Source organism: Indicator indicator, chromosome 4 (genome assembly GCF_027791375.1).
Source record: "Indicator indicator isolate 239-I01 chromosome 4, UM_Iind_1.1, whole genome shotgun sequence".
NCBI classification, from domain to species: domain Eukaryota; kingdom Metazoa; phylum Chordata; class Aves; order Piciformes; family Indicatoridae; genus Indicator; species Indicator indicator.
Genome location: NC_072013.1, coordinates 8,871,884 through 8,895,762, shown reverse-complemented (window position 1 = coordinate 8,895,762; position 23,879 = coordinate 8,871,884). Strand labels below are relative to the sequence as shown.

General features: G+C 40.2%; 1 protein-coding gene across 1 annotated transcript in view; it reads right to left on the bottom strand.

Annotated features, from left to right (window-relative positions):
- Positions 1-3,803: 3,803 nt before the first annotated feature.
- EHD4 (EH domain containing 4) overlaps positions 3,804-23,879 on the bottom strand; it is a 30,798-nt gene continuing 10,722 nt past the window's right edge. The window contains exons 3-6 of the mRNA XM_054400068.1: positions 22,693-22,790; positions 13,673-14,085; positions 10,389-10,553; positions 3,804-7,957 (exon numbers count right to left, since the gene is read on the bottom strand). Of these exons, the coding sequence (XP_054256043.1) occupies positions 7,421-7,957; positions 10,389-10,553; positions 13,673-14,085; positions 22,693-22,790 (1,213 nt within the window). The 3' untranslated portion in view covers positions 3,804-7,420. The remainder of the gene's footprint in view (positions 7,958-10,388; positions 10,554-13,672; positions 14,086-22,692; positions 22,791-23,879) is intronic.

The window sequence follows — 23,879 nt, the reverse complement described above, 5'->3', positions numbered from 1 at the left end:
ATAGATAAAGGGTTTCAAGTGACAGGATAGCCTTAATATTTTGAACATTGAACAGAAAATTGGCCTTAGAAATTGCTGCACTGGTAATACCAGATGTAACTTTGTGTATTTTTATCATCTGGTTCAGATGGTTTCACTTTTCTTTATTGCTAAGGAAGCCCACTGCATGAGGGCAAAACTCCCCCTTTACAGCTGTATTTTTGGGGGTTGATTGTACATCAGAGTTATAGAGCATTTAGCTCTATTTATCAGTAAAACAAAATTGAGAGACTTAAATGCACATTGAGTCCCAGCACCCTCGGTGCCAGAGCACCCCTACCCACAGGGAAGGGTACACCACAAGGTGTTCTCAGGGTCTGGTCCTCCACTGCTCTGATCTGATTACAATCACAGCTCTCTTCCAGCCCAACCATCCCAGTTTCATTGTGAAGGCCACCTAGACATATGGAAAGATTGAAGCTGGTTGGCAAAAGGCATAGTGTCATAAAAACAGTTAACATTAAGGGTGCAAATTTTAGCAGACAAAAGAAAATGTAGTGCAAAATGAAGCAAAATTTGCAATTACTTTTTCATTGCAGGTTAAAATTTCTGAGCCCTGAGCTTCCTGGTTATAGTTATATTGTTGGTTAATTTTACTTTCAAACTACACATGAAATGAATGTAGTTTGAGAAAGGGACCACAGAATGATCTGAAAAGGAAATCACTAAGCATGACTAATGATTAGTACCTTGCTTAAAATGCTTTAAAAAATGATAATCAGAGAAATCTTACAGTCCCTCTGAAATACAGCATCTGTTGAGAGATACATACCACCCGTGTAAAATGGGCTACTTTCACTGCAATGAAACCTTCAGAGCTCCAGACTGAAGTGGAATAAGGGTGGCTGGGCTAGCAACACATTGGAAAGAATATGGGCAACCTCCCTTTCAAGAGAAAAGAGTAGGTGGAAGAACAAGTTAGACTTGACATTAAAGAGTTTCCAGTATTTACTGGAGCATAAAGGAACAGTGAGTCCACAGTCTATCACCAGGTAAAAGTCTGCACTAGCAGGAAGAGGATCCTGTGGGGAAAGAAAGAGGAACTCATCTCAATACCATGGTTTCCACAAGAAAAGGTATTTTTCCTTTCGTGTCACAAACCCTGTATAGATACAGACATGTAACTGTATAAGGGGGGGTGGGGGGGGAGGGAATGGGGGAAGAAGACAAGAAAGAACAAACTGTGAAAACACCTACAGCTACTCCTGACTGTGTTTTGGTCACAACAGGTGTGTCACAGTTTAACCCCAGCCAGCAGCTCTCTCACTCCCCCAGCTCCTCCCAGTGGAATGGGGAGAATTGGAACACTAAAAAAAAAAAAAAAAAAAAAAAATCATGATTTGAGATAAGAACAGTCTAATAAATAAAATTTAAATCTAATAATAAAAGTGATGAAAAGGAATATAACAACAAAACAGAAAGTGAGATTGTAAAACCCAAGAAAGGGCAAGCGATGCACGCTGGAGCTGCTTACCACTTGCTGACCAATGATCCAGCAGTCATCTGTCCCTCCCAGCCAACTCTTCCCAGTTTATATGCTGGCCATGATGTCCTATGGTATGGAATATCCCTTTGGCTAGTTTGGGTCAGCTGTCCTGGCCATGTTCCCTCCCAGTTTCTTGTGCTCATGCTTTCTGGGAGAGCATGAGAAAGTGAAAAATCCTGATCTTAGAATAAGCGCTACTGAGCAACAACTAAACCACCAGCGTGTTATCAATGTTGTTCTCACACTAAACCCAAACCACAGCTGAAACCAGGACAAGGTGTTTGCTGAGTTTGGGCATTTATTTCCAGCAGTCAGCTCACTGTCATGCAACCCAAGCAAAGAGAGGCACCTTCAGCAGATGTGTTTGTTCATCTGTCTAATCAGGGCAAGGCAATCACCTCCTCCTAGGGTTTCCTACTGAAGTCAGGCCAGGCTAGACCAAGGGCCAAGGTCGTCTGCACTCACAGTTAATACTTGTAGCATGATAAAGCATTGGATCAGAGAAGCTGAGAATAAATGTCTACTCCAAACCCCTACAAATACACCAAACATGGGATCAAATAACAAGGTTTGGGGAAACTAAATGGCACAATAGGCATGAACAGAAAAGTTTTAAGAGTGCCAAATATGTAACAATTACTGCAAAACTTAGTTGAACCTGTAGTGTGGGTATTCATCTATTGTTCCTGTTGTCCAAATATAAACTGAGTATTAGAGCAGAACATTTAACAATCAAGTGTGCTGTAAATCTGACAAAGTCTGAAATGCCTCATATGTGAACTATGTAAAACATTGTTCTACTAAAAAAAAATAAATAAATCCAATCTCCACTTCCAAAACCCATTAAAACCTAACTTCTGCAAACGATTTCTGACTTCTATAAGGAACAGTTCAAACTAGCTGCTGCAGATCAACAGCAATGTAGCCTCCAGGAAGCCACAACCTACTGTTTGTACATGAAACACTTGCTTTCATGTGACAGATAGCATGACCATCATGAGCAATAATGGCCTAACTAGCTAACACTGCTGTGGACAAACCCTTTCAACTCTGCAGCAACTTAACTTTCCCTGTAGCAGGAGCAATAGCCTAGCTGTAGCATCCTGGTGGCAGAGGTGTATCTTTGGAGATGCTTCAAGTACATTGTGTGTATAAAGGCCAAAGATAGGGGGACATTAATTTAAGCACAACATTAAAATTAATATTCCACTGACATAATTGGTTATTTTTAAGTAGTAGCTAGGGCTACTTTTGGGATAAACATATCAACAAAGTACATCTTGCTAAAGTGCTATTTAATTTATTCTTTTTTCCCCCAAGGTTAATACCCTCACTGAAGTTAAAAAAAGTGCCTCAAGTTTCAAGCTTTCAATGCGCACAGGAAGTTTTAAATTTATCTTCTGTACTTGGACTTGCAGAAATTTCCATGTTTGGATATTAAGAAACTCCAAAATTACATTCTCCTACAAAAAGCTAATTACAGAGAGGTGCTGAAGGTTTTTTTTTTTTTTCCTTTTTAAATATAAATTTAATTCTGGAATTAAGCCTTGGCACAGGCAGTAATCTCAACAAGTCCAAGGACACAGAAGAGAAATAACCATAATCTATTGTGGATACATAAACTGAGGTGGAAATGCTGCTTGCCAAATAACTATGAGCTTTAAGTAGCAGGATTACAAAATTTCAGTCTGAAAGATTACCTTCCAGAAAGTGGCTTACAAAATAAAGCATCAGGTAGTTCAATATTAGTTTATTAAATCAGCAATTTTTATCATCACTTTCTAAAAATGATTACAAAGCATATTAAAATATATTACAGTATCTGCAAGGAATTTATTGTGTAATAAAAGTGCAACAGTAATGAACTTACAACTTTGTTTGCCTAGTTGGACAAACCGAAACACAGTGTCCAGATCAAGCCTTCCCTCCAAAATAACAGTGTCTTTGAAGTGGAAACACAGTATTCAACAAAAATACCACAAAAGGTGAAAATGTGAAGTATAAAAAGTTCATGCTCATTCTCTCAGTGCTAAGTTACACAATACTTATCAAACCATACACTTCAAACTCTGCTTGAATTCCAGCAATTGAAAGAGCCACCGAAGGGACTGCTTGTTGTGAAGGAAAGGAAGTAAAAAGAAAAACATTTCAAGTACTGTGGAAGAATGATGTTGAAAGGCTCAAGGAATGGATACTGCTGCTTTGAGACCAGGTTCTACAGAAATCTATACCATATCCAACTAAAAACTGAGACCTCACTCTGACCTAAAAAAAAAAAAAAAAAAAACAAACAAACCAAAACCACCACTTTGTAAACTCACCATTTTCAGCTTTAAAAGACTCTTGCTGACAAAACAGTGTGGTAAGCAGCAGGCCCAGATTTTCATTTCCAACAAAGTTCTAATTTCTGTGGGAACAGAACTAGGGTTGGGAATCAAAAGTGCTGGAGAAGAGATAAAAGCAGCAGACGCTACTTTGGTTTATGGCATCAGGTGGGCACTGATTTTACAGGAATGATTACTGACAGTTTTTAATGCTCTCGCAGCAAATGTAATCAAAATCCTAGGCATAAAATGGCCAAATTCAACTTCGTAGTCTTCCTTCAGTAGACATTAGTAACATCAAACTGAACACTAAAGGTTACCTCATACTGCTGTTCCTGGTAACTACGTGGAACACAGTTTCATGAGAGAAGGGATATCCTGCTCACTTCTCATGCTCCTAACACTTGAACTTACTAACTCCACAGAACATCAGCCACACTCTTGTCTGTGGCTGATTTAACCCATTGAATGGGTTTGCAGGATCTGAGACAAGCTCAAGAACCAGCAAGGCAAATGGAGTAAGCCCACAGTTCTGCAAGGAGGTAGTGAGAAGAGAGACCTCTTCCCCTGAGCAACAGCAACCTGCTATCAGTTCAGCTATGCAAGAAACTGCTGTTTAAAGTCCATATGACACGTACTTTATTCCTACCAACCAAGTATGTTGCCAGTGCACTGCACTAAAACTATCTGGAAATACTTCTATGCATGTAGCTTTGCACACCAATCCTGAAATACTTCTACTGCTCCAGGTAATACACCCCTACTCCTATATATGCTTCATGCATGCTCCTTCCAAAATTCTACAGGAAAACCAGAAAAACATTTCAAACCTACCTAGACAAATATTTTTACTTATCAAATTGATGCATTTCAATTTGTCTCTCCTAAGCCCAAATCAGCACACTGTCATGGAGACTGAAGAAAAGGCTGTGTTCTCCACTTTACCACCAATAAAGCCAGAAAAATAAAAATCACTGAGAAACTATCCTGCTGTGCTCACTGAAGAAGGAGGGGATCATATGGCTCGAAGGCATTTAGAGCATCACCCCTTGAAACTACACACAGTGGGAACTCAAACATAGGTCCACCCTGAGAATCCTGTGCTGCTAAAGATCAAGGTAAGGCATAGATAGAACAACAGCACCTTCCCCAGATCCTCTCAGCTTTGCCCACACTACAGTAGTCATGATACACAAGCTTGCTTTCTTTCTCCTGGTGTCTTTCCCTACTAATCTAATCAGGTTGGTCATTAGTATATGAATTTGTTACTGACTGCAGACATCACACACAAACAAGCACACATTACTACTTCTGCAGCCTGATTTATTTATTTATGTATTAAACAACTCCTGCAAGGTCTATAGACTTTTTGTTCAATCAAGAATTACACAGAAATATCAGTTGCTCTGCAGGTGTACAGTCACACTGCCAGACTCGTGGTTGAACTTCACAGCTCTACTAAGTCACACTGAAATGCATCAAGGCTAACTTGGCTCCTGCATTAGGTCTAACAGAAATTAAGTTGGTATGCTTGAATGAAAAGAGAAAAACCTAAGAATGAAAAAGAACAACAAGCAAGCCCTCAAGAAAGATTTAACTATGCCGGGATATCCTTGCTAGAGACCCGTAAGCCTGGCAAAGTAAAGGTGTTCCATTATTACTTAAAATAGCTTTATTGCTTTCCACATGGTACAGCCCTGGCAGTATCTGTGGTAATTTCACATCAGAACAGATACAGGATGGTAAGAGGTCTGGAAAGATCGTAAGTATTAAACCAAAATCACAACCTACAAATGAATGATTTGAAATAAGAAGCTGAGGCTCTTTGGTGACCTACAAATCTGAACACATAAATGTGATTAAATCCCTAACTGGGAGACAATACCCAAACTACTTCCCTTCCCACCCCTACTGCAAGGATGCTGAAAAACCTTTTGGCTTGCTCTGCCTCAGAAGGCACTACACTGCTACCACTTACTGAGACCCAAAGAAAAAAAGTGCTCAAAACTACAGTATCTTTGATGTGGGGAAATTCATACTGCACATGGAACACAAGTCAAATGCTGCTCACATGCACAGAGCAAAACTTGTTTGATTTCAGAAAAAAATTGGCCCTCCCTGAAAGATTCAAGCTCACAGGGCCAAAAAATTGTGGTCTTTTAAGGTACTGATAAAAATCAGCTGTGAGCAGCCAAGATGTTCAGCTTTGATTGTGTTGTTAGAAAAATGAATGTTTATTAAGCATCCACTTCTTTCACAGATTGTTTTCAATACAGGAATAATAGCCACTCTAAGCAACCTACTCTAGGTGAACCTGCTCTGGCAGAAGGGTTGGACTAGATGATCTCCAAAACTCCCTTCCAACCCCTACTATTCTGTGATTCTGTGATCTAGAGGAGCTGGAGGGAGCCAGATATCAATTATTAGAATTAATGTAAAGATTCCCATTAGCTTGCCCATCTTTCAAATCTGACACCATAGGAATAGAATTCCTCTTTTATGGCTGTCAGCTACACTTAGGGGAAAAGTTAAAACTTTTATCAGAAATATTATATATTGAAAAAAAAGAGAGAAAGATAACTGTAAAATTATTTGCAAACAGAAATCAAATACCAATGAAAACTTCCCAAGACAATTTGATGTGCTTTGAAGAGGCTGACTTTGAGCAGAGCACCTCTTCTGAACAGAATTTAAAGCCTGATTTCAACAGAAACATGATTTATCTATTTTTTCAGCTTATGAAAATGTTTTCCTGTCACTTTGAACAACTCAGGAATTTATCAATCTGCAGGGCACCTAAACCAAGACCTCAAAAGAAACTTCAAATCCAGAAGCGAAGGAGATGTAGTTCTTCCAGTGCTAATTCTGAGTATATAGTGCTGTACAGCACTGAGGAGGCAGGTCTCCAGATAACAAGACACAATGATGACAGACTGAAAGAATCATTTTAATATTTTGCATTTCTAGATATAATCAGTAAAGTTTTAAGACAAGCCTGCTCGTATTCTCAGCACTTAAAAGACTCTCCCCATTACTCTTCTCTCTTTTTCTAACTCCCTATTTGATAAGGAAAAGAAAATTAGCAATTCCCTTTTGTATCAAGCTTTTCTTAAAACTCCAGAGATGCTGACATTCACTTGATGCCTGCAGTATGTTTTTAGCATAGAAAATGTTACTTGCATAGGCAGGTGAATTTAACATTCAGAGCTTCCTTGCACTATTTAAGTTAGTTTGGAGGAACTTTATGGTTGCTAAGTATTTAGGTTTGGTGAAGGTCAGTGGTTTCTATACATGGTCTTTTCTGCTGTATGGTTGTAAAGGCAGCAAGACACAGAAGCAGGACTACAAAAACATTTTCACCTTACGACAGAGCTATACAAGGCACTTGTGATAAGCATGTCTGAGTGAAGGTCAGCAGGGACAGCTACATGAACGCTTCCCTGCTATCATGCTTCTAATTTCAGTAACTTGCATGAAATGTGCTGTGAGGTTTAAAACTTAGGCCTAATTCTCAAATGTTGGTGGTTTCAACACGTTTGTTTAAAGATTTCCAAGCTCCTCCATGTATTTTTCACTCTACTGTCTGGAGAGGTTTCCTGTGAGATGGTGGCACCAGGTGGGAAGGGAGTGTGCCAGGCAGTTCATATCCATCCAGTTTAATCTTGATGAGATGTTTTGCTAAGGCAAACTCCTCATCATCCAACATCCCATCACCATCACAGTCTGAAAGTTTCCAGATCTTCCCCAAGACACTGTTGGGCAGTTTAGAAGTTACCATCTCCTTCTTTGCACTAATCCCAGATATTTTGCCATTGATTGGTGACAGAGTGTAGAATATCTCATCATAAGCAGGTTTATCTTTGGCAACAACCCATTCGTCTTCATCAGCTCCTTCCTTGGCACCTTCTCCATAACCGTGGCCAAAAGGTCCTGCCATGGTGCCATCAAATGCTCCGCCTTGTACAATCTCTGTGGGCATATTGCTTTCTTCCTGAGTGATCAGGTTCATCAGGGAGGCAATTTTATTGGCCAGCATGTTATCCACAGCTTCAATGAGCTTTGGTTTCAGAGAATGAAATTTAGTGAAGTCACACGTCTCCAACAGCTCCTGCCAACAACAAAGTGACAGCAGTTAGAAACATTCCCAATACATTGAAGAGACTAAAGAATGGGCTTCATATTAAAAGAAGGTTATCTTTTGAAGCAGTTTCCACAACTGAAACTCTTCTTGAAAGAGAAGCACAGCTGACACATATGTACCATACACCAAATATACTGATCCAACACATGAAGATGATTTTGCAACAATGCATGAGCTCATTTATTAAATGACATCTACAATACCATTTTCAAAACGGCAATGCATAAAAGCACAGCAGTGAATGTGTGTTACCCAACAACTTTCCGTGTGGTGATTTTTCTCCCAACCATCAAAGCAAGCATGCAAACGGGTCCTCAGGCCTGCGAGCACTTACGCAAGCGTTTGAAGTTAAATACAGATCCAAGAGTTTGCAAGAGTGATCTGATTTTGTAGATTAAACTTCTTGTTTGTGGTCGGGTCTCTTACCAATTAAGAAAAACTGAGCTGGGATAACAGCAGCACTGCTTTTATAGTGCTGTACTATCTTAAGTGCTGCCAGAAATCATGAAGTCATACGGTCCTTGCTGGGTTTTCCTGTACCTAACACCCACCAACCTCAGTGAGATGTTTTAACTAGGCGATAAGTGCTATTCCAACACAAGCCCAAGCATGTTTTACACCAGAGCACTGGAGAATTAAAAATGCTTTAGGCAATTATTAAATTATTTCTACACGCAAAATGATACCCGGGAAGAAACAGCTACAGTGGAATTGGCTAAAACCAAACCAAACCAAACAATGTCTCCTCCCCACCGAACCCCTCTCAAAATGGTGTTAAACTGTTTCAACAAATCACATCTAATTGCCTCAGGTTGCTACTCCCAAACATATCAGAGCTATAATGATATGGACCCAAGAAATCTGAAGCACAGCCAAGTGGCTTTGCTCACATGCACAGAACTTGGGATTTCTCAGTGGAAAAATGCCAACCAACAGCTATCACAGCAGAGGTGACATTTGCACACAATCACCTGACTTATGGCAACTGATCAGTATAAAACTATGGCATGCAATAAATCTTAGAAAGCAAAGGTCAAACCTGCTATCTGTTTTACCACCATTTTGCTCCTCGTTACAGAGGTGACTGATCTCTCGTGTATATATTTGCTGCCATCTGCTGCTGAGGCTTTGTGACATGCACTACTAGTCTGATAAAGTGCCATTCAAATTTTGTTTCAATAAGCAAACTGACAAGAGATCACCTCTCATTCTTTCATTTTGCATCACCGACAACAAGTGACAATGGAAAAAAAAAAAAAAAAGAGTCAAATTTTTCCACGCAACTCCCTTTTAAAGCCTGACTCATGAAACTCTTGCAACAATCCTGCCTGGGAAAACCTTGCTGAAAGAGATCTTGTGCTTCATCTATAATTTACTGTCTCATGCCAGGAATTAATTCTCAAGTCAAATATTTTAGTTCATAAAAGAAACTTGTGCATCCCTATAGATAACCAGCCAGTCACGACTTTTTGTGATTAGCAGTGTAAGTGTACCCCATAAATTGTCAGAATGTGAAAAACTCCCTCCATCACTCATGAGTAGCCAAGTAGTAGCCATAAGCTTCCAAGTTGAATTATTTTCTAATTCAAAGGCCATTTCAGAAGTCTATGAACTGACATCCAAAAGCTGCAATATGAGGCTTGAGGAATAAATTGAAAAGTATTGCTAACACAATATTTGCTGCTCTACCCTAGGACACTTTCTAAACAACTTGCCTCAAACAGGAGGACAGAAATAAGAAGGTGAAAAATTGACAGAAAAATGGTACTAAATTCAAAAGAGGAACCAGAGACAAAAGGTAATTAACATCAAGAGTATAAATTGAGAACTTCTCTCTCTCTCCTTCATAGCACACAAGCTCAAAAGGACAGGAAAAAACTGAAAGACATAATTTTCAGAAAAGAGAGGCTTTAAGTTCAACTTCTCAGATAACACATTGCCTTTATTACTCACTATCAGACAGTTTCACTTAGAGGAAGCACAAGTATGTGACTTTACCCACACAAGTACTTGATAGCATCACACCAGTGATATAAATACACACATTTAGGGCACAAAACAAGAACCAACTGGACCCTTTCATGTCCACTGACATTTTATTTGCACAAAACATTTAGTACGATCTGTCATCAGGGAACACATTGACTAAAGGCACAGAAGGTCTGACTCCCTATGGCAATTTTTGCAGTCCTGTATCAGTGGATGCACACTTAAGGAAGTTAGCAGTTTTCTTGGCTCTGCACTACTACAAGTCATGCTAACCCCATAACAGACACATGATTGACTGTCACTTCACCCTAAACTAGAATGCTAAGACACACTGTCCCAACTTTTCCAATTTGGCAATCCTATTGGAAAGTTAGTATTATTTCAGTGGAAGTATAAACTATCCTCTTACCTGCATTTTCTTAACTTCAGGGAAGTCTCCTGCTGAGATATGATATTCCCTTTGCAGCTGGATGTAGATCTCTGGTAATCTGTTGATCAGTTCCTTCTTCTTGTTCTCTTTACCAAATACAGAGGGCATTTCTTTTTTCAGATAGCTGATGATATATGCATGAACCTAAGAAGAAGCAAACTTAAATCAAAACTACTGCTTATCTACATTTGACATTGGTGTTCTTCACTCAGACCATAAAAAGAAACAGAAATAATAGTTTCCATAAGCCAGTTCAGGGATAAGATACTATCAACAGTTGCTTCTGGAACTTCATGTTTACATGAATAGTTAGCAACTAACTTTTGCTGATTTCAGCATTACTTTTCTCTGCCATTCAAAGGAAACACATTTAAAAGAAATACAGATGCACATTTGTAGTTTAAGGAGAAGTATGGTAGGACACTAAGGTAGGCTCCCAAACCATGTCCTGACACCACATGAAGTGATCATACAGAGAGTGCCAGCCATACTGTCCCACCTATTTCACTGATGGAGATTTGTAACTCCATTTGCCTTGCAATTATTGTAGGAAGCAGTGGGATAATGCCTCAAGTAATCCAAGTATGCTAACCCTAAATCCAAGTATGCTAAGGGCTTATCTAACTGAACTGACACTGCATCCCCACCTATTTACTGAGACCAAATGACCTCCATAGCTGGGGAAATCTTTACAGAACTCAGGTCCCTCTTAATCAAAAAAGGATGCAGCTGTTCTCAAATCAGAAGTTATAGTTTTCACACACAGGGGGAAGAAAAAAATTAAAAGGTGTCTATAAAACTGTTAAGCAGTAACAAGCTGAAATTTTGAAGAGTGAAGGAAGACACTACCACAAAAAAGCATCAGTAGTAAAAAGTGATCGTGCAGATGTGGTGCAAATAAAAACACTTAATACCTACCAAACCACAACAGAATCTGCCTTACAGTATTCTGTACAAACTTTACACAATCTGTACAGAGGAAGGGCTCTCCCATTCCTTTCCTTATTTATTTAGGAGGCATACTGGAAACTGGAAAATTAGTATCTCTTTGTTCTTAAAGTATGTAACCAGATTCTATTTACACCTCTTAACAACTTTCACACAATGTTGTTTCCTCACATCAGAAAAAAAAAAAAAAAAAAAGGCATACATTTTAACTGCAGATAATTTAAAATTTCTGCTGAGCAGAAGAAAAACAGCTTAAAGAAACTGCCTCTGCATAAAACCATGACATCTCCTAATAGGAGAACTAGGAGCATTTCTCCAGAATTTCGGAACTGATTCAAAAATATATTTCAAAGAGAGTTTATAAATAATGGTAAGCAATTTTATGGTTCTTATGTTTAAAATAATACTTCAGGCAACATAAGAGAAGTATGTTTGTATTTCACAAGCATCAAGCTTCAGCTGTGTATGCTAGGCAGTCTAAGGCCTGCCAGTATGCACATGTGTTTCTTGTAGATAAGAGCAGTTCCCATCTTCAATATGGGATGGTGAGTCACAGGACTCAAAAAAAAGAAAAAAGCCTGATGCCCAAATATGGCAGCAAGTTAACAGCTTGCCTTCGTTTTTGGTTGCCACGCATGTCTGAGATGAGATTAAGAACAGAGTGGCATAGAAAAAGGAAAACAAATACCATGCAATGATGTAAAAAAACCTCACATTTTTGAGTGTTAGTACTTTTAGTTCAGTCTGGAAAACAGACAACACTGGATGACACTGGAGAGATTACATTGCAGCTTCCCTGTAGATAAACAGTTTATTTCCCTTCCATAGCTGTCTCAGTAGCATGTCCTCTGGGCATTGTATTTTGTATTCTGTTTTTATTTTACATTACATCAAAACACCTGACAGCAACCTGACACTTCTACTTCCAAAATGATTGCAACAATTGAAAGCAGAAAGCTGCCAATGACACCCACAAAACAGACTGCCATCATAAGCAGCTTTTAACACAACAGCATCAGGAACGTGATTTTAAAATTAATTTTTTAAAAGGCAACTGTTACAGAGTGCTTTTAACTATTATTCTAAAAGCAGCTACAGTCCTAAACTAAAAAAAAAAAAGACCCCCAAAAACCAAGAAACACCCACACAAAACAAACAAAAACCAACTCAACAAAACCCACCCAAACAAAAGCCCCCCAAAACCAACACCAAAACCAAAGAACAACCCAGCAAAACACACACTGCAGAGTCAGAGAAACAGGAAAGAAATATTTCAGACTGCAATCAAAGCTTGTTCTAGTCAGGCTGTGAGAAGAATGGACAAACGATGCTAACACTGTTAAGCAGAGACTCTGAAGATTAGTGTAAAATATAACCAGAAGGTTTTGCAAACAAGTACTTAAAACTTGGTGGCAATTCACAAGCTTTAAAGTGACATCCACTCATTCATCAGAGATAACTAGAGACCTATGGAAAAAATTGCACAGGTTTCAACAGTCAGCTGTAGGCAGTACCAGCCTTATCCTATGCAGCTTGCTCATGCACACTGGATGGTGACTCTTAAGTTGTGTTCCTCCAAAGCTAAAAGCAGTGGGAACAGTGAGAGGGGCTACCTACAGTGGGACACCCAACATGCTGATGGGTAACAAGAGATGGCTTCTTCTGGATGTGGTGACACCAAGTCTGTATCACCCAAGTGATTCTGAGTTGCTCAACAGTCTCAATCTAATGGACAAGCACCCCTCCAGTTCATCAGGATCTGTGCTTCACCAAGAATTAGGCTTTTAATCAGTCTTGTATTCCAGGGTATCACATAAATGCATTTAGTTAGTTTTTCTCCACAGCGGCTGATTCACAGTAATGCATGAAGGCATTAATATGCAAAAAGATAAAAAAATAGGTTTTGGGGTAGGGTTTTTTTGCCCCCCCATGCTCTTATGTTCTCTACATACCAACAACAACAAAAAAAGGTGGTTTATCTCCAAAGAGTAACATTAAGATTACCTTGCTGCATAGTGTCAAAAATAAAGAAAAATTACTCCCCTCCCAAGCAAATGATAGCTTTATTGGTAAAAAAAGCATCAAATTCCTTCTGTAAAGTTAGGGGGGCATTCCAGTACAAGTTTCAGTTTCCTCCCACTTGCTGCTTCTACATCCCAAGTGGCTACACATCTTCCTTGGAAAACTTCCAATTCAATCCATTTGCTGAAAACCACACAGGTAGAGAAAGATAGGGAAGAGTGAGAAAGAGCACACTGAAAGAGACAGAAAAAGACTGCTCATTTCACTAATTCAGGGGTTTTACCTTTTCTTACCTTTGCAAGTCTTGCCCTCTTAATCAGATCATTGAGTTTCCTCACAGCAGCCTTCTGTGGGAGACTCTGGATATCCTTGAAAAGATCCTGCGCCTCGGCCTCAAAGAGCCTTCGGTTATCCGTGTTTCGGAGCGGATGGGCCCAGAAGGAGCCAATGTAGACCCGCAGCACCTCTGGAGTGTTGATCACCTTTCCCAGGGACCACATGAGAGCACCGTAGACCCTCATCAGCTGCTGTGTGTCCACTTGGTCAGCCTTATTGAGCACCACTCGAATCTTGTCATCCTGGCCCCGGAATGACTTAATAGCCTCTGAAAACTCATCAGATATATCCAGCTTGTGGGCATCAAAAAGGAGGATGATGCGGTCGACCCTCTCAGCAAACCACTGGAGGACTTGGCAGAAGTCATAGCCTAAAGGAAGAATATAAAATTACAGTTCTATGTTCAGAAAAGAGGGACTCAGCAATGGTTTAAAGCCGGGGATTAGAGAACAAGGGGATCATAGCATCTCCCTGGGGGAAAAGAGGAGATGGACCACCTAGAAGAGAGTATTTGTGGACAGTGAGGTCAGGACAACTGTACCCTACCTTTCCTTAGACCAGTCTCACTATTACTGACTTTTCTTTTTATCATTGTCCTTCCTTCAACCTTGCCATCCTAATGTCACTATCTTTCGTGCTGCTGTGAGTTACTGTCTCACACCCACGTTTGCCTCTTCCCAGGAATGCTGGCTCCAGCACAGTGCCCAGGATAAGTAGGTCTGTGGGGCTCTTATCGTAAGCTCTCTTCATCACTGTTAACAGTGTCCACTTTGGTAGCACTGCCTGCCTGTATGGACAAGGCAAACAGCTCAGGTGCAGCACTCCAGAGTAAGTCAGTAACAGAAAAGACTTGGATTTTAAAATAACTTCCAAACTCACCTCTCCTTGCATTGCAACACTTGCTAGGACTTCTGTCACAGTGCACAATTGACAACTAATACGCCTACACTGCTGATTGCTTTGGGGACATGTCAGGTTCCAGAGCATGAGCAGCGACCTTTCTGATCATCTGCAGCAAACTTTTTGATGTTCTAAAGGAAAGCCTATTCATAGCACCTGACTGAACAAGTTTTGTAAGTACAGTTGGCACCTAATCCCCACAACAAGCAGTACTCAGGATCTCCTCCTTCAGGAGTGACACACACAATCCGCAGAGTCACCACTAGTGATGTGGCACTGGGCTTGGCGGGGATGTGACTCATCTTGTTTGAGTAAGGAACAGTGAGGTATCAGCTGGAAGCCAACATTCCACTCTTTCTCTTCCTCTTGGAAAGAAACTGGATCTAAAAGGGGGAGCAGTCAAAATGCAAGTAACCCCAATAGAATCAGCAGTTTTGCCCCAGCAGCATATATTTAAACACCAAGAGCAAAGAAAGCTTGGTTATCACCAGAGAGCTCCATAGGGTATCTTTGCTCATTTCTCAGCTGTGCAAGATAAACCTTTTAACCTCCAATCCCTCAGCAAAGAGAAAATACTTAGCCCACTCATACATGAGCCAATTATCCAAACCCTTCATACACCTACTCCAGATACAAGTAAAACACTCTTCATCACTCCTCATGCTCCCTAGCACCTTTTCAACAGAGGAAATTAAAGGGTATGGGGACATGGTGAAGTTGTTTAGCTTTTCTTAAAACAGTGCTGGTTCAGTTGAGTCATTGTTGTGTCTTTAAGAGGGAACTCAAAAGCAAAGCTTTTTTTTGCTTCCCAGTAGAACCTGACTAGGGCCAACATCAAAAGCAGGAGGCATACATGAAAGTAATAGGAAAAAAAAGGTGAATTCCAGATTTGTCATGGAGCATACTTTTGTAGATTTAATAACAAAGGAAAGCACTCAAGATTTTAATCTTTTGTTTAAAAATGACAGATATCTTATGAAATTAAATCCAGAAATTCAGTTACCCATCTTTCCTGGCCCCACCGCTTTCCCCAAAAAGAGATCACAAACTTTCACTAAAAATCCAGCATACACACATCAAACTGAAAGGAGAGGGCTTTGTTAAAAAGTGGTAGGATCCCAAAAGATGCAGGTCAGACTCATTAACTGACTATAAGAAAAAAGGCAACATAATCTTTTCCATTAAGGGGATTATTTTGTAAGGAATGCAAAATCCGGTCCCATCCCAGGTAACTCTGCTCTAGTGCTTACAGACACTCTCATCTGTGACCAGTTCTGAAAGGGCTGAACATAAGATGAAAGGCAGGACAAGGAAGAAAGCAGCACAAAATACACTGAAAGAAAACTCTTCTCACTCTCCACTAAGAAGCTAATCAAAACCAGTATGAATAATTTATCTTTATAAAAACTTAGCGGGAAAGAAAGGGAGAACTGAGATTTTCTATGTCACAGTATAGTCCCAACCACACATGAACCTGAGCTATGCAATAACTTGTTCTGATTTCACTCATGCAGAATGAAATATGCTTGAAATTAAATACATAATTGTAAAATGAAGCAAGTTAAATTCTATTAAATTTTCTCACAAATGAGTATGTGAGAAGGCGAGTTATAAGGCTGGTTAAGTATATACATTCCCACCACACATCAGTGGTGTTTGAACTGAAAAAACAATTCTACAGTCAACAAGTGTATGTCAACTAGCAATAAATTTAAGTATTAATTAAATACTAATGAAGCACTTGCTTTGAGAGAAAAAAAGTTATAAGCTTGGTAAGAGAAAGACTTAATTAAAGAAGTATGAAGAAAGAGAGCCATGAGGATGATTAGAGGACTTGAGCATCTCCCCTGTGAAGACAGACTGAGATTCCTGGGGCTATTTAGTCTTGAGAAGAGAAGACTGAGAGGGGATCTGATCAATGTCTATCAATAGCTGAGGGGTGGGTGTCAAGTGGAGGGGGCCAGGCTCTTTTCAGTGGTTCTGTGATAAGACAAGAAACAATGAGTTCAAACTAGAACATAGAAGATTTCACCTCAACATGAGGAGAAACTCCTTTACAGTGAGGGTAACAGAGCACTGGAACAGACTGCCCAGGGGGGTTGTGGAGTCTCCTCCTCTGGAGACTTTCAAAACCCACCTGGATGCACTCCTGCACTCTAAGTGATCCTGCTCTGGCAGGGGGGTTGGGCCCAATGATCTCAAGGTCCCTTCCAACCTCTGGTACACTGTGATACTGCAAAAGCTATTATTTTTAATGAAAAAATGTCATTAGACAACTTTATATACCATTAGGCTATTTTATACCCTATTACAACAGACTACTTTATATACTGTTATATTATTTTGTATACAGATTCAGTGGTTACACATTAGAGTACATCTGAACTACAGGGAAGTGATATATGGTTAAGTATTTCAGCCAAGGGTTACACATGGTTGATTTAATGATTTCTCCACCCTGTCCCCACAAAGAACAAAACACAGATCTAACCCATTGGTCAAAGCAATGATCTTGGAAGAAAACACAAGGCAGCACTGAGACACAATACATTCAGGATCAGGTCACATACAGTATGTGTGTGCATTAGGGCTTTCAAAGTCAAGCAATACTAGGTCAACACTGTGCAGTTTGGAAAACATGACCAAGAAAATTTGGTGTGGATACTTCTCAGCTGCTTGTTGCTCTACTGTTGCTATGTCTTCAAAGGTTTATTCCAATAACTTATATCCAATAACTATGCAATTATATCCAGCCTGAGAATCTGTGTCTCACCACGTATAATACCTACTTGAAATGCATATTACAAAGTCACAAGGCACCCTTGTAGCCAGTTAAGGGGCAGAGGGAAGCAGTAATTCACCAGCAGCACTGCAGAGTTCGAGCTGGTTTCAAGCTGCAGGGAAGAAGCAAGCTGGTGCCTCCAACAGAGGCATAACTGCTGGGCATCAGTAAGGGGCTGAGCAGAAACCACGGAGGATGACAACATGGAACAACATGGAAGAGATGAAAAAGCTGGAGAAAAACTGCATGTGGTTACCAGCCCTGGAAACACTGATGTGAGGAATGGTCATGAGCTGTTCTGTCATTGGCACTGGGCAAAGCACCAGTGCATGACAGCCATTAGCCACATTCAAAGACAGAGCTGTGCAGTTGTGCATGGGTCAATTTTCTGTGCCAGTTAGTAATAAAGTTTTAAACAGCAGGCTTTTCTTTCTGGGCCCAAGGTAAATAATTTCCAATGTGCCCATCTCCCAAAGCTTTTGCAATTCAGAAAACAATTAGGGAGGCTTGATGGGTCCCACCCACCCTCTGCAAGCACAGGCAGCCAGAGTGTCCAGTTCTTCCACCCCTGGGGCTGGCACTACCTGCACAGCAGAAGGGATGTGCCTCTCGGATGACTGCTGCAGTGAGGAGCTTCCAAGCTCAGAGAACTGTACCCACATACCAGATCAATCAAGGTGGGGCAGAGTGCTGGCCTGACCTCACTTGCCAGTGCCAAGCACCACACAACCAATGTTACAAGACAATTCAGATGAGGACAAGAGCATGTTCTGCCCAGTCTGCTGTTCTTCTAATGCCTTGCCACAGGTAAGCATCCAAACTTCAGTCTTTCAAACGGAGATCAGTCCCACACAGAAAGATGCACTTTTTGCTGTCCAGGGTAGAAGCTTCCAGTTATTGTACTGAAAGTCTGTCTCAGTCCAGCACTCCCAGACTAATCTTAAAGAGAATATACAGTCAGGGAAAGCCTGACACAACGCTCAACCATATAAATCACCCTACTTAATCCATGGCTGTATTGTCACAAGCCAGTTTGAACTGAGAAAATTATCTGGTTTTAAGTAACCCTAGTTCTAAAAACACAAGCCAACCTCCACTTCCTCTGAGCTATCTCTATACTTTCCAAAACTTTTGTCTTCATACCACTTCATGAGCCAAACCTCTCCCCCTTTCTAAAAGCAGTTCCTCCCCACACCCTGCCAGACATCGCTTCTCCTTCCTCCTGTCCCTACACTCATTGTTCCTTCCAAATCCTGCAGCCCATACGCACATTTCTGTCTGACGTGGGCTTTGTGAACGTCACTGGGGATGCTGCAGAAGCAGCACAGGGAAGGTCATTGTCTGTCCAGGGACAATGCTGGCAAATGTCTGCATATTCTCCTCCAGCCACTTATGCAGCCCCTGAACTGACAGACAGGAACATCCTGACAGACTGGTACATGCTCCTAATGACAAGAAGAGTGGGAAAGGTGGGTCAAGAGAGACAGCTTTGAATATTGCACTCTGCTTATATTTGTGACCCTTCATAAAGCAATCATCATCTCCATCCATAGCCTGGATGCTTTCCAGAGTTATAAATAAAGGTTGCTAGGAAGAACTATTGCATATCCTGTATTCTTACACAGTCTCTTTTTCTTCATTTTTAAAACTGACAGTTAACATTTAATTGCTTTGTTGGTCTCAGAAGGCTTCACTTCACTCCTAGTGATATCTGTCAAATTATGCAGGTGTTACATCCATTCATAGGCAAATAGTTGAAAAGTTGCATGTGGGAAAATGGAAAAAAGACACCACAGCAAAAAGTGAAGGTTTGACACTGAGGTCTTGCAATGTTATTCTTCCATCAAACACATTAAAACACAGCCAACAAGAAAAGTTGCTGCTCACCAAAGTTAGAAACAAGCTGAACTTCTAGAAAGGTAATTTAATAACTTGGATATGACTAAGACAGCAATAATGTGCAGAACAGAAAGCATCTAAGAATACTTATCACATGCTATTACATGTCATGTTCCATTACTGATCTATGAAAAAAATCATATTTTATATATTAGTTAGAAAATAGCAGCAAGATTCACATGAAAAGTTTGAGAAACAGAAACTGAAAGCTTAAAAAAAAAAATTAGTGAACTATGAAATACTCTGAAATACAACATTGTGAAATTATCAGAAACGAAATTCTGATGAATCATCAGAATTTATTTAGGGCTTTCCTGGCGAGTACAGAAAAGCATCCCTATGTTTGACTGTAATTACCTTCACAGTGAAAGGAAACAGCAGTTCCCATAGTGAAACAAATCAACTTTTCCAGTGAGAAGCAGACTGTGAATTGAAGAACTAACAACACAACAGTTTGTAGGAAAAAAACCCTTGTTGGTCTGAAGGTGTACAAACAGAATCCTCTGGCAGAAATACATTCAGGGCCAGCAGAAAACATCTTGTGGAATCCTGCTTATGTTTGCACACAGAAAACTAAGCAACTCAAACTTCAAAATGTGCTAAATTAGACTTGCAGCATGAATACATGGAAGTCCTTCGAGAAGTAAGTGTCATGGTTTAACTCTAGTCAGCAACTCAGCACCATGCTGCTGCTACTCACTCACTCCTTCCTGCCCCAGTGGGATGGGGAGAAGAATTAAAAAAAAAAACAAACCAAAACCAAAACCACCAAAACTCTTGATTTGAGATTAGAACAGCTTAATGACTAAAATAAAATACAATAATAGCAATAATATCAATAAAATATTATAATAATAGTAATGAAGATGGATGCAACATAAAGAGAGAGAATCTAAACCAAAGGCAGAGAAGTGATGCACAGTGCAGTTGCTCACCACCACCCGACCAAAGCCCCAGCAGCAATCCACTCCTCCCCAGCCAACTACCCCCAGTTTATATACTGAACATAATGTTCTATCATATGGAATATCCCTCCAGTCAGTTCAGGTCAGCTGTCCTGACTACGCTTCCTTCCATATTCTGGTGGACCTGGTGCCAGCAGAGCATGGGAAACTGAAAAATCCTTAATTTGGGATAAGCGTTACTTAGCAACAACTACAACATCAGTGTGTTATCAACCTTATTCTCACACTAAATCCAAAACACAGCACTCCACCAGCTGCTAGGAGGAAAATTAACTCTCTCCCAGCTGAAACCAGGACAGAAGGTCAGATAGGCCTTGTTGGGTCAAGTCAATGACAAGTGAAGTTTGAAAAATCATAAAGCCACCTGGATGAAAACTGCATATGCAGCCCAAATGTCACATACAGGGGATGTATCTGACTTCTCAGTATGAACAGGGACAAAGACAGTACTGCCTCATCATAAAAGCATGCAATAGGTCCACAGAGTGACCTGCAGATACTTCACGTATTCTGCTGCCTACATTTCAAGTATATGAAACCTTAAATCTTGCCCTGCATGCCTGGGGCACAAAGAGAACAGGGCTCTAAAGCTGTCTCCCAAAACCCTATTTGTGGTACAACTACACGGGTTAAAGTTAAACAGCATACAGGAGAACTACAGTTCTGATAACAGAACTATGCCAAGTTACATATTTGAGACAACCCTTAACACACTGAAAAACAATTATGAAATGCAAACTCATCAAATGAAAGCCTCTTAAGAGATAAGAGTTTGAGGTTATCAGCGAGCACTGTCAACTTAAGTGAAAGTCCACCATACTAAAGGGCAGTCCAGGTAGGCCATAAAAGCAATTGATAAGGCACATACCATCAAGAAAAGGAGTTTCTGAACAAAAAAGAACAACAGTTGCATGTTTTGTTAAGTCACAAGAGCAATTCTAGATGACAGTGAAGAGCCATAGTCCTTTAAGCAACACAGCTATGGCCCACATGGAGTCTGGAACTTCCACAGCAATCCCTAATGGTGTTGAACTTCATCATAAAACTGCTCCTTTTTTCAGTGGCATATTAATATGATGCTCCAGATTTCTGCTTATTTCATATTCACTTCCACACTGTTAAGAAAGTGGCAACAGATAATTGAATTCTGCCTCCTAACATTTTTTCCCTTGGTATAACAATCAGAGAAGATGGGCCTAGTTTTAATTAGTGGTGAAAAAAACAGAGCTGGAATCCACAATGGAGAAGCAGAAGGAGATTTAAGACTGTGCAAACTGAGAATTACATATTTTGTGGATATCTTATGAGATTTTCCAGAATTAAAGATCATCAGTTACTCAGTTTGTTATTTCTGCATAGAAATGAGCAACGACACAGCATTTGATTCGTTCATCTGGTTTCACAACATTCAAGTCTCTCATTACATAGATGTGGAACTCTCATGCTGTTCCCCAGTGTATCACATATAGGATCTTCCTATGATGAACCCCACTCATTCTGTCACTGCACAAACAATCCAAAAGCATCCAGTAGGCCAGTTTACTAAACAAACACAGTTTAGACTACAGTCCAAGAATGACTGTTTGCAGACAAATCAAGACCAAGGCTGGACAGCTGCTACATACTGTGCTCCTTCCAGAATTTTCTCAGAAAAATCCCAGGTGTGATACATTAAAGAATTGATTATTTCCCCTTCCACAGATATGAAACACACAAGTTTCCATTTCCTAAGCAAAGGTCTGAAAACAGAGGGCAGCATAAGCCATGCACTCGATCACTCACTACCAATTACAACTCTGGAGAAATCTCTGACATGCACTTAAAGCTGAAGAAAACAAGGAAGAAAGTTACTATCATTATGCTGGTTTAACAGTTTCTCAAAGTCAAGCTAATTTCTTAAAACAGCATGCCAAAACCAAAGTTCAGCTCTTTGCAGAAATTTCGTTTTATTAAAAATATTCTCATTCCCTCCTCTTCCTATTACCTTAACTCTTTTGACTGAAAATAATATTATGGCATGACTGAGCAACTTTAAGATGCAAAACTAGCAGCTGTGTCTACACTGCAAGTGCCTCAGTTTTTAAATGTGACCAGCTTGAAGAGCTACAGCTATTATGAAACATCACTCATAAACTTCAATAGTATATGTAAGAGTCTATTCATCATTACTTTCTCAGGAATGTCAAATAACTAATTAGTCAGTAGACCACACAATCATAGCCACTTACAGCCATAGCAGCAGGATGACAGCTTCCAAGAGAAAAAAAATGTCAAACTCTACATCCAGCTGTAAAGTGTGAGTTGCAGTAATAAGGTTTGGGACACACCACCACTCGATACCACTAAAACAGGCTCCAAACAGATTAGGAGGATGACTTGTCCAGTACAACAAAAGCAGTGAGCTCAGTTAATTGCAAGCCCTGCACCTCACCTCTGCTGATGCGCTGCTTCTCTCCAGAGAGAATGCCAGGGCTGTCGATGATACTGATGCTCTTCAGTACCTGGTTAGGTAACTGAGAACACATGAACCTGAAGGAAAGAGGGGGAGAAAAAACATTAACTATAGCTCTATTTTACATGTAGTTTGTTCCTTGAGAGCTTCCCTTTATGCACCTTCTTTTAGAAAGGATCAAGTGAGATTTTTCAGAAGTTTCTGAAGTCCTAATGAACCCCTATGTTAACCACACGTGTCTAAGAAAATAAAATGTCAACAGAGAGCTTCTCAAATAAGAAAACAGGAAAACCTGCTGAACCCATATATCTAGGTGCTGATAAAATTCCAGATTTGGCAAGAGCTGACACCATGGGCCATGCATGTCCATAAACCAAACATTTTGCTGTGACCCAAATTAGTACACACAACAAAAAGCTCTTCATGTACTTCAATTTTTTCCCAAATTCAGAGAGATTCAAAAGAAAAGGGAAGCATGCCAAAAGCTATACTGATAATACTTTCATGTTCCCAGATACTGGCAAGCTCCCCCCTCACCTGCTCCAGCAGCATTTGAGCTCTCCCTGATCCACCACACTCCTTGGCTGGGACTTGCAGAGCATTGAAACCAGCAGCATTTCCCCCGCAAACCGAACAAAAGCTTTCACACTGCCCGAACCAAGAGTTCAAATTACACACAGCAGGCTCTAAACAATAACCTCCTGCCTCTTCAACAGCAGAAAGATTCAATGGGGGTATTATGAAAACTAAATAATTCACAAGGCCTGCGAGAATCATGAAGAACACTTTGTGTTACGCTGAAACTCCCCTGATGCTTATGGGACAGTTCACTGCTGAAGAACTGCAATCTCCCTTGATCATAAACTGCCTTTAAGAGATTTGCATAAGAGTTTTATCTTCTTATCGGGCAGCAGCTGAAGACTGTACTAAGAAGCACACAGTGTAACCTACCCTCCTCCTGTGAAGCTCCCCGGAAGCAAGCTAGCACAGGGTTAAGCTGCAGACTGAGGCTGTAAGATGGCCACCCTGTGTTAACCCATCACTTTAGAAGGCACACTGCCTCAAGAAGTAGGGTACCACTGCAAATTTTCACTGTACCAAGGTCAAAGAAGAGCTTTAAGACCAAAGATAATCCGAGTTAGGAAGAGTTCAGGCAGTCAAATACC